This window comes from Ochotona curzoniae, unplaced genomic scaffold, assembly GCF_017591425.1.
Source record: "Ochotona curzoniae isolate NIBS_2020 unplaced genomic scaffold, NIBS_Ocur_1.0 scaffold_4506, whole genome shotgun sequence".
In the NCBI taxonomy this organism is placed as follows: domain Eukaryota; kingdom Metazoa; phylum Chordata; class Mammalia; order Lagomorpha; family Ochotonidae; genus Ochotona; species Ochotona curzoniae.
In genome coordinates, this window is record NW_024467119.1 from 6688891 (window position 1) to 6701854 (window position 12964).

General features: G+C 49.7%; 1 protein-coding gene across 1 annotated transcript in view; it reads left to right on the forward strand.

Annotated features, from left to right (window-relative positions):
• CEP135 (centrosomal protein 135) overlaps positions 1–12964 on the forward strand; it is a 59937-nt gene that overhangs the window by 12628 nt on the left and 34345 nt on the right. Inside the window, exons 8-11 of the mRNA XM_040966553.1 lie at positions 758–973; positions 8088–8153; positions 10046–10184; positions 12227–12450. Coding sequence (XP_040822487.1) covers positions 758–973; positions 8088–8153; positions 10046–10184; positions 12227–12450 — 645 coding nt within the window. The remainder of the gene's footprint in view (positions 1–757; positions 974–8087; positions 8154–10045; positions 10185–12226; positions 12451–12964) is intronic.

Here is a 12964-nt window from a genome sequence, read left to right on the forward strand (position 1 = left end):
TAGCACTGGCCACGCGGGGTGCTGGGGCTGCAGGAAGTGACGTGGTGTGCTGTGCCACAGTGACAGCCCGTGCAGTGGCCACATTTTGAAAAGTAAAAAAAAAGAGATAGATGTAATTGTGATAATATGAACCTTGTCTCAACATGTAATCACCTTGCTTCCTGTGGCCCCTTTGTAGTCCTGGCGTGTTTCCTGCCTGCAGCGCGTCTCGCAGTGTCCTCCTGCATTGCCAGTCCTCGGTGCCTGCACCTAGATGCTAGTGATGGTCGTACTGGACATGAAGTCCAGACTCCATCATTACCATGAAACGTCCTATTTGTAGGACTCTGTCGGGGAGAAGTTCACACAGACTTCCTATGTTCTGGGAAATCAAAGTCACTGGCTTTCATTAAACCACACAGTGTCAGTTTTGCAAATAAAGACAGCATGAATTTGTAAATACACCCTAACAGTGGCTTTAATTTTCAGCATTTAAAAGACATTTTAAGAAACATGTTATTTATTTGACAGGCAGAGCCACAGAGAGCTGGCTCCTGTGAGTCAGTCCCCCAGGTGCCCAGGGCGGCCTCCTGTGTGGGCAGAGGCGGGGGCTGGGAGCTCAGGCTGGGCCCCGGTGGTGGGAGGCACAGAGGTGTTTGCGCCTCCCACCATCTTCACTGCAAATCTTTTTGAAATCGTGTTTGAACTATGAGTTTGGAGTTTGGTGTTTAGGATAGCTCTCTAATCCAGGCATGTTACGCATTATGAATTGCATCAGGTGGACTTTCTTCAGCAAGCTAACAAGGACCTGGAAAAACACATCCAAGAGCTTATGGAAACCAAAGAAACCGTGGCCACGGAAGTTGTTAATTTAAGTAACAAAAATGAAAAACTCTGCCAGGAATTAACTGAAATCGACCAGTTGGCACAGCAGTTGGAAAGACACAAGGAGGAGGTGCTGGAGACTGCCGATAAAGAACTCGGGGAAGCAAAGGTACCGGAGGCTCTGGGTTCCGGGCATGGTCCCCAGGCGCTGTGTTGTCCCGACACCGTGCCTCCACACGCACGCTCAGACCCTTTAGTGTGCCTGTTTAGTGTGTTTCTGGTTTTGTGTTTTAGTAATCCAGAGTTGGTTGGTTGATTGGTTTTTCTTCTTTTGTAGAATTTATTGATTTATTTGAAAGGTAGGGTTAGAGAGAGAGAGAGATCTTCCTCCCACTGGTTTGTTTCCCATATGGCTATAAGAACCAGAGCTGAACTGGTCTAAAGGCAGGGACTGGGAACTTCTTCCAGGTCTCCCATATGGGAACAAAGGCCCAAGCCCCTGGGTTATCCTCCACTGCTTCATCAGGCATCCTGGCGGGGAACTGGATCTGAAGTGGAGCAGCCAGGACTTGAACCCATCCATGCCCCTGTGGGGTGCTGGCTTCACAGGTACCTGCTGCGGCACAGCACTGGGCCCTTCCTGGTTCCTAAGATGTGATTTGTCTCCAGGTCAGTGGGGTCATCCTTCTGTGAGATGTTGTTCCAGAGTACTCCTGTGCTTAGTACAGATGACCAGTCATCTCTGTTGTCCCTCAGGGTTTTTTTTTTTTTAAAGATTTATTTTTATTATTATTTTTTCATTGGAAAGGCGGATATACAGAGAGGAGAGACAGAGAGGAAGATCTTCCGTCCGATGATTCACTCCCCAAGTGAGCGCAACGGGCCGATACTATGCCGATCCGAAGCCAGGAGCTTCTTCCGGGTCTCCCACACGGGTGCAGGGTCCCAAAGCTTTGGGCCGTCCTTGACTGCTTTCCCAGGCCACAGGCAGGGAGCTGGAAGGGAAGCGGGGCTGCTGGGATTAGAACCGGCGCCCATATGGGATCCCGGGCTTGCAAGGTGAGGACCTTTAACCACTTGCGCCACTGCACCGGGCCAGTCCCTCAGGGTTTTCTTTGCCGTTTTTTTTTTTTTTTTTTTTGTCTTTGAATTATGAGAGTTTCAGAGATTGGTTTTCTGTGTTCTCTTTGGCTGAGAACCCTGTAAAAGCATTCTTAAAACTATGTATTCCCTGGGGCTGGCACAGTGGCAGCATAGGCTAATCTATAGCCAATGAAAATTAAATGGCCTTTTCTCCTTGAAATCTTCAAAATGCTGTCTTATCTTAACATCGTATGCTTCAGGATGTCTTGTATTCACTTATGATTCAGCTCCATTGTAAAAGCACATGGATTGGCGTTTGTATTTTTAAAGATTGTGGCTTTCAATCATGTGTCAGCCTTTCAGCAAGATCAAGTATAAAGATTTTGTATGTCAGAATGTTATCATTTTCCTTCAGATAGTTCTCTCGTTACAAATATAACTAATCAGTGCTCCAGGGTGACAAGTAGGGCACACAAACATTGAACTTGTAGTGGCAAAACACCTGTAAGTGTCCCGGGAGAAAGGCGCTTGCCTGTGGAAGCTGCCTGCCGGCACAGTGTCTCAGGGTCCATTCCTGCCAGTCACCAGGAGTGCTGCGTGTGTGCCGGGCAGGTGGAGGCGACCAGGGCCTGTAGGCAGGTCACAGGCGGGGGGTTCAGCAGTGTACATTTTCTGAGAATATTTCGGTGACCCCTATCTACCTTTCTTTGAAAAATGAGAGGGAAATAGCTGTAGGAGGGATGGGAAGAGAGGACTCCCACAAACCTAGACCCAGACAGGCTCTCTGGAGGGTCAAGTTTAAGAGGCGTAGTGTGGATAAAGGACCTAGCTCCTGGTGCTTGAGAACAGGTCCATGCTGTAGTTTGCGTCCTCCTTGGGGAGTTTTTATGGTGTTATGTGAAGAGGTATATGCCAGTCTAGGAGCACTGTTCCGTGTCACTGAGTTGATTTTATTTAGTGGTTGTCTCTTAACGATGGGCCAAAAGGAGGGAAACTGCCTCGGGGTAATGAAACAGCGCACGTTCACAAGCAGTGGACCAGAATCTTTCCTTAGTATCAGTAGCAAGGTGATGATGCCCACTGCCAGCTCTGTGTAATGCAGTGTGGTGGGTCATGCCAGGGCACTTGACAACCTGCAAAGAACGAGTGAAACAGGTTCGGGCCTTGGCGTTGGGGGCAACTGCAGCTCCCTGCAGTGTGGTGACTGGGGGGGGTGGTGCTCTGCCAGGTCAGACCCAATGCTGGGGTCTCACGCCAAAGACACTGCCGGGAGGCGGTGAATGAGTCCTCGGCTTCCCCCAGGACCCAAGAGAGCTCTTCCCTCAGAGTAAGTCTGCCATAAGGGAACTTGGGAACTGGGTTAAAATTCCTAGCTCCGCCCTGCCACTAAGATCTTGTGGCTGGGCAAGTTTGGGAGGGGTTCGGGCCTTGGGGTTGGGGGCAACTGTAGCAACCTGCAGTATGGCGGTTGTGGGGGGCTCCCCTGTCGGGTCTGACCCAATGCTGGGGACTCATGCCAAAAACACTGCCAGAAGGCAGTGAATGAGTCCTCGGCCCTGGGTGGCCAGTGCAGCAAGTGGTGCCAGGCTTTGCGTGCTGCCATCGGTGGCGAACTCTGGGGTTTTTAAGATATAAAGTTGCTGCCTGGGGATGCCCATGACTAAGGCCAGTTTTAGTATAGGTGAGAAATGAATTTTGGGTGATTCCCAGTGCCAGGGTCATGAAAGTTTCAGGCATGTGTGGGGACTGAGACCTGGTGGTTTGGAGGGAAGTATCCAGAAGATAAGTTGGGTTATACAGATTCACCAGCCCACTTAGGAATCTAGAGATGAGCAGTTAGCATAGAACATCACTGATCGCCACATACCAGCCCACACCAAAGCTATGGATGGGGCCTCTTTGGCAGTGTTGGGTACCATTACCCTACTGGGTGGTGGAGTGGTAGAGTGGTGATGTTTGTCAGGGTTAAGACACTATCCAGCATGCGTGAGAACTTGGTCTGGGGGTAAACTCTGTGGGGTTGTGTGGGCCCAACCCTGTGGAAATATAAGCCCCCCCTGGTTAGCTTGCAAGCTGGGGTTGTGATGGACTAAGCTAGGTGTGACCATGCCACCTGCCATCACTCACGGGTAAAGGAACCCACAACAGTCAGGTCAGGCCAAGGCAGCAGCACCTGAATGTGCATCCTAAAACAGGATGTGGGGTGGGCCAGGCTGCCACTGGAAGGGTGCAGAATGGGCAGGACTAAACAAACCTTAACTCACAAGAAACAACAGAAATCAGGATGGAGCACAGGTCATGCCAAGTAGGTACTTGTACCTACTGATCTGTGTGAGACAGGGACGCTAAGCCACAGCATCCAAGGGACCAGGACAGGTGAGGGGCTCTGCCAGGCTGAGTCAGAGCAATCACTGGCCTGCACGTGATCTAAGGCTGGGAATAGGCCCGGCTGGGAAGCTAAGGGGACACCCTAGCTGGGTTGAGGCTCCCACCAAGGAGCGCATGGGCTGGAATGTGGGCTGTGTTCTGATCAGGATATGATTGTAATCTCATTTGGCACAAGTGTGGACTGGGCCTGGAAGCACCGAGCCGGGCCAGACTCCAACACTCCTCCTCTAGAGGACCAGGGGAGATGTGTGACAGACTAGGCTAGGTCTCAGCCCTTACTGAACCATGTGTGAGCTGTATGGGGGTGTGGAAGAGCCATGGCTGGGCTGAAACATCCAACAGCAAGGACCAGAATGGGTTGAAAGCCAGTCAGGAAAAGCCACTGTTTCTGCTAGGACAGGAGATGAACTGAGTAGGGCTGGCTCATGGACCCACTGGTATGTGCGAAATCTGGCACTGGGAGAGTTTCTGATGGAGGAGCCTAGACAACTCCTCTGGCAGGATACAGACCTGGCAGGTAAGCGGAAGAAGCATAATAGGAAACAGCCCAGAACAGGCAATGGAAAGTTTCCCACTGGCATACACATGGCATGGGTTGGGGGCAGACCAGGCTGAACCTGTTCACATCACCCGCTGGCAAACCAGAGCACCAGAACAGATTGTGGGTCGAGCCAGGTTCAGTCGCAACAAAAACCAGTGCACAATATGCAATGCCAAGGTAAGATGAGCCGTACCAGATGTGGTTGCCCCACCCAAACAGCACATGTGATAATCAGGGGAAGGAGGCAAAACCGACAGGGGAATGTGGGCTCCCCTGCTGGACAACTACTTCCATGGGAAAGCGTGAGTTGGGATGGGGCAGATCAGATTAGACAGGGCTATAACACCTGTCGGCCTCATGTGAGCTAGACCAGGGAAGGGCCACAGTGGGCTGACTGTTTCGACTGGTATAAGCAAAAATTAGAGTGGGTGAGGGTTGGTTGGGCTTAGCCACAGTATTAGCTGGCAGAGGCTGGCGCTGGGAGCTAATTCTGTCAAGTCAAATGCCAGAACCACCTGGAGAGTGCATAATCTGGGAGTGGGTGTGGCCTAGAAGGGAAATAGTGGGCACCTCCCTCTTGGGTTACCACTCTCACTGGACAGCATGAAAACCAGGACAGGGGCAGGGGTGGCTAGACAGAAAGGCACCTGCCAGTAGGTGTATGGGCTGGATAGTAGGTTGGTTGGGTTGAACTAGGCTTCAATGCCCATTGACGTGTGTGAGAGCTAAATGGGATGTGGGACATACTGGACAAGCCTGTGATACATACTGGCAAGCTTGGGAGCCAGGGTAGGGGGCAGAACTGGTGGGGGTTTTGGGGAGTCGCCCCAACTAGGCTGCAGCTCTAAGTGGTTTGTGTGAGGACTGAGTATGAAGTGGGTAGGATTGAGCTGGACTACAACACCTGTTGGTTCACAAGGAAGACAGGGCTGAAAACAGAATGGACCCAGCAATCACAACGACCAGCATGTGCATAAGTTGATTGGTGTGACAGATGGTGTTGGAGTCTGTACTAGCAAGTTCACACAAGAATCAGGTTTGAAATCATCTCAGATGAAGTTTCTTTGGAGATCCCTCCAACTGAACTGCTGATCTCAGAACCCAACCATGAAGAGACTATGTCAGCCAGTGGATTCTAAATAGGTTTCATTGTGATTAGAACTGCAAGATTGGCAGCAATCCAGAACTGATGAACTATCCAGAACTGATGAACAATCCAGAACTGATGAACTATCAGCAATCCAGAACTGATGAACTGCTTGAGCAGGACCCTTGGAGCATGCCTCCCATTGGGGATCGGGGATGGGTGGGAGGTGTTGGGTGGGGTTTTCCCTTTGTTACTCCCCTAACCCCAGATACAGGGGAAAATGATAATATTAGTGTGGAAACAAGGGTATTATCCACTTTCACCCTGTAGCCCTTGACCCTTTGTACCCTAAGCAACTAAGTAAGATTATTAAAAAATAATTTAAAAAAACTTTAAAAGAACGAGTGAAACAATCTGTTTCCAGATGGATTTATACATTAGGAAGCCCCCCAAGAAACAGCTACTAGGGAGTTGAGCAACACTGCAGGATACATCACAGGACTCAGGTGTGTTTCTGTACACTAACAATAAGCAATCCCAAAAGGTAATGAATGAGACAATCCCATTTATGTAACAGCATGAGAAAGAAATAGTTCAGAACAAACCTAAATAGTACAAATGAAGGCTCGTAAATGTGAAGATGCTGTGTAAAGCACTGATGCACAAACCTGCAGAAAGCCCTGGGAGATGGACAGCCGCCGTGTATTCGGGGAGACAGCATTACAGTGTCCATTCTACCCAGGAGAGTCTGCAGGTCCAGTGTGATGTGTATGAAAATTCCAAAGACTTTTTTTTTTTTTGAGAAATAAGGAAAAAACACTAAAATTCACTTGCAGCCTCAGGGGACAGCCAGGACAGTTTTTTTTTTTTAAGATTTATTTTTATTATTTTTTTATTGGAAAGGCGGATATACAGAGAGGAGAGACAGAGAGGAAGATCTTCCGTCCGATGATTCACTCCCCAAGTGAGCGCAACGGCTGATACTATGCCGATCCGAAGCCAGGAGCCTCTTCCGGGTCTCCCACGCGGGTGCAGGGCCCCAAAGCTTTGGGCCGTCCTCCACTGCTTTCCCGGGCCACAGGCAGGGAGCTGGAAGGGAAGCGGGGCTGCTGGGATAGAACTGGCGCCCATGTGGGATCCCGGGCTTGCAAGGCGAGGACCTTAACCAGTGCGCCACTGTGCCGGGCCCCAGCCTGGACAGTTTTGAATAAAGTGAGGATTAGTGCATTTCTGCTCGGGTGGTTGTAGTTTCACTGCATCCTCTCCTAGCTCCTGTCTCTCACATCACCCGTGTACTTGCACATGGCCACATGAACAACAAACACAGTTTGTCGTGTCTCCCTGCAACTGCTCAGAAATGCTGGCTGCCCAGGAAGCTATTCCCGATAGGTCGCACTGTTTTCTTCCTGGCTCTGGGCTTAGTAGTGGCATGGAGAATCCAGATTGGTAAGAGGTGGGGAGAGAGCAGCTAGGATGGGAACATCAGGGAGGGGCCACGAGATGGGCCCAAGGAGCTTCTTACCTGTGGAGGATCCAGGAGACCTGTGCTATCAGAATCTTATACCTGGGCCTCTGGAAGCCTCCAGGGCATGGCAGGGAAGAGCAGGCCACACGTGGACTCATTGTGGGCAGTGAAATGGAGGCCATGTGGACTCAGTGTGGGCAGGGAGCATGGACCTCGTGTAGGCTCAGTGTGGGCAGGGAGTGCGGGCCATGTGTGGGCTCAGTGTGGGCAGGGAGCACGGGCTGTGCGTGGGCTCAGTGTGGGCAGGGAGCACGGGCTGTGCGTGGGCTCAGTGTGGGCAGGGAACATGGACCTCGTGTAGGCTCAGTGTGGGCAGGGAGCGTGGGCTGTGCGTGGGCTCAGTGTGGGCAGGGAGCGTGGACCTCGTGTAGGCTCAGTGTGGGCAGGGAGCATGGGCCATGCGTGGGCTCAGTGTGGGCAGGGAGCGTGGGCTGTGCGTGGGCTCAGTGTGGGCAGGGAGCGTGGGCTGTGCGTGGGCTCAGTGTGGGCAGGGAGCGCGGGCCATGCGTGGGCTCAGAGTCGGCCAGAAGCCTCAGGTTGCTTAGCTGAGCATAAGCGTGAGCTGCTTGGTAATCTGTGTGGTCCCATTTGCTCTGTGACTGACCTTTGCGCCACTGTTGACCCTTCCGGTCTTTACTAAGTGGGCTTTTTCTTCCTAGAATGAGATTAAGAGAAAGCTGTCTGAAATGAGGGATCTGGAAGAAACAGTGGCAAAACTTCAGCTGGTAAGTTGATTTCATGTTGAATTGCCAGTATTGTTTGTAGGGAAATTTTTGTGCTTTATTTTGCATAGGTACTGTCTTTATTGAGATAAAACTGACTCTCCTGACACCGTTTTCAGTATGCATCTCGGCTTTACTCCTGGTGCTCAGTGGCACAGCTGTCGCTGCCACCCAACCCCACCAGGGTGATCATTCCAGAAGGAAGCGTGCTAGCCAGCAGTGGTTGCCTCGTTTCCCCTGCTCAGCCCCTGACCGCCAGGAGCCTACTTTGTCTTCGCTAGGTGGGCCTCTTCCAGCCAGTCCGTGGAATGTAGTCAGATAACTGCTTCCGCTTGGCTGCCTGTCTTCCTGACATATGTGTTATGGCTGCCTAGTTCTTTTTTATGGCAGAGTAATATTCCACTACATGGGCCTATAAATTTATATTGCCCAATTCTTTAATCTCATTAAAATTCTCCCCTGGGACCAATAAATTTGAGGTAGGTGTTTTGATAATGTGTTCGCTAGAAGGTAAGCTCTGTGAGGGCGAGGCTTTGCAGCTTGCTCACCGCTGTGTGTGAGTGCACCCTACTTGCAGGATGGGACTGGGATGCTTGATCAGAACTGGGGCCGAGCGTCAGCAGTCTTGGTTGACAGGAAGATGTTGTAGTAATTATTTATTAACCTTTCTTACTGTTTCCATTAGTGCTTTTTTTTTTCTAAAAAATGTATTTTATTTTTATTGGAAAGTCATATATACAGAGAGGAGGAGAGACAAAGAGGAAGATCTTCCATCTGTTGATTCACTCTCCAAGTGGTCACAAAAGCCAGAGCTGAGCCAATCCGAAACCAGGAGTCAGGAGCCTCTTCTGGGTCTTCCACACGGGTGCAGAGTCCCAAGGCTTTGGGCCGTCCTCGACTGCTTTCCCAGGCTGCAAATAGGGAGTTGGATGGGAAGCAGGGCCACGGGGGTTAGATCTGGCACCCATATGGCATCCCAGCGCAAGGCAAGGACTTTAGCCGCTAGGCTACCGTCCTGGGCCCTAGTGCTTTATTTTGAAATACTATGTTTTAGTTACTGTTTTTTCAGCGAGTAAGGATGATCTTAAAAGAAAATGTTTATTTTTTGAAAAAATGTTTATTTAGGTGAAAGAGTTAGAAAAGGAGAGGCAGAGAGAGCTCTTCCATCCACTGGTTTGTTCCCTAAGTGGCCGCTACTGCCAGGACGAGGTCATGCTGAAGCTACAGGCCTGGCACTGCACTGGGGTTTTCCTTGTGGGTGACAGTAGCCCAGACCTTTGGATTGTCTTCTGCTGCTTTCCCAGGCCTGTGAGCAGGAAGCTAGCTCGGAAGCAGAGCTGAGGAATTTGAGCCAACTCTCAGATGGGAAGTCAGCATTGCGAGCAGTGGCTTATCCCACTCTGCTAGTTCCAGCAAATGCCTGCTAAGTGCTACCCATCTGAGACACAGTACAAAGTGCACTGTGTTCAGGAAGCCTTCCTCGCAGTGAAGCCTCAGGGCCCTGGTCTTGTTACCGTGTGATAAGAGGAGGCGGAGAGAATGACAGCACTGTGATGTGGGCGCTCCCGTGTGCGAGTTCTGGGGCACCCCTCTTGCTGCTGCACTCTGAAAGACATGGCAAGCCTAAGTCATCTCCATTGCGTGAAGACATAGGTCTTTGGGGGAGAAGTGGAGCCTCACCACTCGCAAAGCAGTGGTGTTGGCATTCGGGTTTTATGGTGTTTGTTGCCACAAGTGGTAGTGAGCTGCAGTGGAATCTGGTTAATGGGATGTGTAAACACACATATGCATTTAAATTGCTGTTACCTAAACGTGCTTACAAAATACCTGTTTTACTTTTATGTGCCATATTTTTTATAAGTTAGGAAGTTTCATTACGGAATTAAAATTTGCAGGAATTAAACTTATGTCATAAAGAGAAGGAAAGACTGAGTGACGAGCTGCTTCTGAAGTCAGATCTGGAAACGGTTGTCCACCAGCTTGAGCAAGAAAAGCAAAGACTGAGCAAGAAGGTGCAGAGTTTCGCAGTTTCAGGTAAAATGTGAAAATGTGCTGGAGAGTCCCTCTGGCTCGGTCCTTTGGTTAGTGGTTGAGTTCGCGTTGATTCAGTACGTATGTGTTGCATGTTTACTGCAATTACAAACCGTATTACACATTGTGGATAAGTAGAACATTCCTCAAACACATTAAGAATTATTGAGGGGAGCAGGTGGTTTTAGCCCGGTAGCCGTGCCTCGCTCCTGCTCCTAAGGTTAGCTCCTTGCCAGCGCACACCTGGGAGGCAGCAGTGAGGGCTGGGGTAATTGGGTTCCTGGTCCCCGGCTTTGGCCACTGCAGTCACTGGTGACAGAGCCGATGGATGGCAGCTCTCTAACTCTTTGCCTCTGCAAGCAACAAAGTTTTCCGAAAAGATTTATTTGTGAGCCTGGCGCAATAACCTAGTGGCTAAATCTTTGCCTTGCATGCTCTAGGATCTCATATGGGTGCCACTTTGTGTCCTGGCTGCTCCACTTTGTTGGCAACGCCTGTATTGCCACGTACTTCCAGCCCCGAGTCGAGCGGAGGGACTAGGGTTATGAGACAGACAAGACACACAACACACTGAGGCTCATTCTTGTGAAGTGAAAGCCTTTATTCAAAGTCAAACTCTCTTATATAGTCTGCTTGGCCCCTCCCAGGATCTTCCCAATGGTTAAGCAACACCTAAGCTCCCCCAAGGACGTGCAAAAAGGGGAAGCAGAAAGGAGGGAAATTGCAGTCAGGATGTGCAAAAATGGGAAGCAGGAAGGAGGGAAATTGCAGTCAAGCCATGGGCTAAATGTATCAGGCCATGATTGCCCTTCCTGTTACACCTTTGAGAAAACAGCTGAGCTGTGGAGTTAACCCTTGGGAGACCAGGGCCTACACACTTCCCGTCTAGCTCCCTGCTTGTGGCCTGGGAAAGCAGACAAGGATGGCCCAAAGCCTTGGGACCCTGCACCTGTGTGGGAGATCCAGAAGAAGCTCCTGACTCCTGTGTTCGGACCTGATCAGCTTCGGCCATTGCGGCCACTCGGGGAGTAAGCTGGTGGACAAAAGATATTTCTGTATTAGAGCAGCTGGGACACAAACCTGTGCCCTCAAGGGATGCCAGCATTGCATTTGGAAGCTTAGCAAGCTACTCCGAAGTGTCAATCCCATCCCTCTTTAAAAAAAATTTGAATGGCAATTTCTGAAAGCAAGGGAGTCTTCATTTATTCCCAGTACTTCTTTCCCCAAATGGTTACATTGTCCAGGGCTGGGCCAGGCTGAAGCCAGGAGTCTGAAATCCCATCCGCATTACTATTGTGGGTCCAGGGGCTGCGCGGGGAGCTGGATTGGAAGTAGAGTAGCCAGGAATCAAACCAGCAACACCAGGTAACTAAACTGATGGCAGGCAGTGGCTTAACGCACTGTGCCACAGTGCATCTGTCATTGCCTTCTTGCCTGCTCCCTACTCACTCCTTCTTGGGACAGAATTATTTGTGCCATCCTCCAGTCTGCATTGTTTATTGCAATATATATAATGTGGCTTTCATCCTTCCTGTCCTGGGATCACTGTTTGACACAGTAAGTGCTCACTGACTGAGCTGAGAGAGTAGGGTGCACAGGGAGCTGGCCCTCGCCTCGCAGCAGCTGCAAGTGTTGGCACCGTGTACATGTCAGTGCTGAGTCCCAGGCGCTGTCTCTGGTCTGAGTGAGTGATGATTTAGGGAAAGACTTGAGTTGTTCTGAGTTCTGTGTATGTAGATACTGCATTCAAGCTTAACATTGTATCTGTGCATATTATATAGTGCTGTCTCGTGACCTTGGGATGTGCCATGTGCTAATTTAATGCATCAGTTTCTAGCACATTACGTAAGCATTGACTTACCAAAGACTTACATTTTTTTGTTTTTGCTCTTGATGTTTTCCCCTTCTTTCTCATTTTTTTACCTTTTCACTGTATCTGGCACAGGCACAAAATAGTCTATGACTTCTAGAAACCCTTTTTTCTAAAATATGTTTAATCAACATTGTATGTATAACATTTTAAATTTAACCTCTTTAATTCACAGAAAGAGAACTCACTTTGGAAGTTGAGAGAATGAGGCTAGAACATGGAATAAAACGTCGAGACAGGTCGCCTTCCCGTTTAGATACATTTCTGAAAGGTATAGAAGAAGAACGAGATTATTATAAAAAAGAGCTAGAAAGACTCCAACATTTAATACAGCGAAGATCTGGCTCTACAAGTTATGGTGCACGTGAAAAAGCTCCAGCATTTAAAACACAAGAAAAGGTAAGTATTCCTTTCGAAAAACAGTTAGTCAGGCAAGAATATCCTTCCGAATGAACCATTCTGGTTTATTACTGCATTAAGGATATTCATACTTGGTTTTAAAAGGTTTTAATTTTCGTTTTCTTCCATGATTTGTGCTGTGTGAGTTAGGACAGGAACAGAGTGTGACCTGCTGTTTGCTGGAGGTGACAGAAAAGCTGGAACTTGGACACTGCAGAGGTCTCTGGGCGCGAGGACCGGGCCCAGGCGCCTGCTGCCGGACGCTTCTGTCTGCATTTAGTTTGTGTAAAAGCTGCCTTTTCCTTCCTGCAGCAGGAGGGTTTGTCCACCTGGCAGGCAACCTTGGAGCAGTCGGGAGGGTGCCTTCTGTCTCCTTCTGCCCTTCCTGCTGGGAACCCAGTTGTGGGAGATGGAGCTGGGGGTGTGGGCTGTGCGGGTGGTGCTTCTGCCCAGGCCGTACTGGCCTGTTGATTGTGTAAAGGTTGCCCCCGTTAAGGTAATTTTCTGTTTTGGT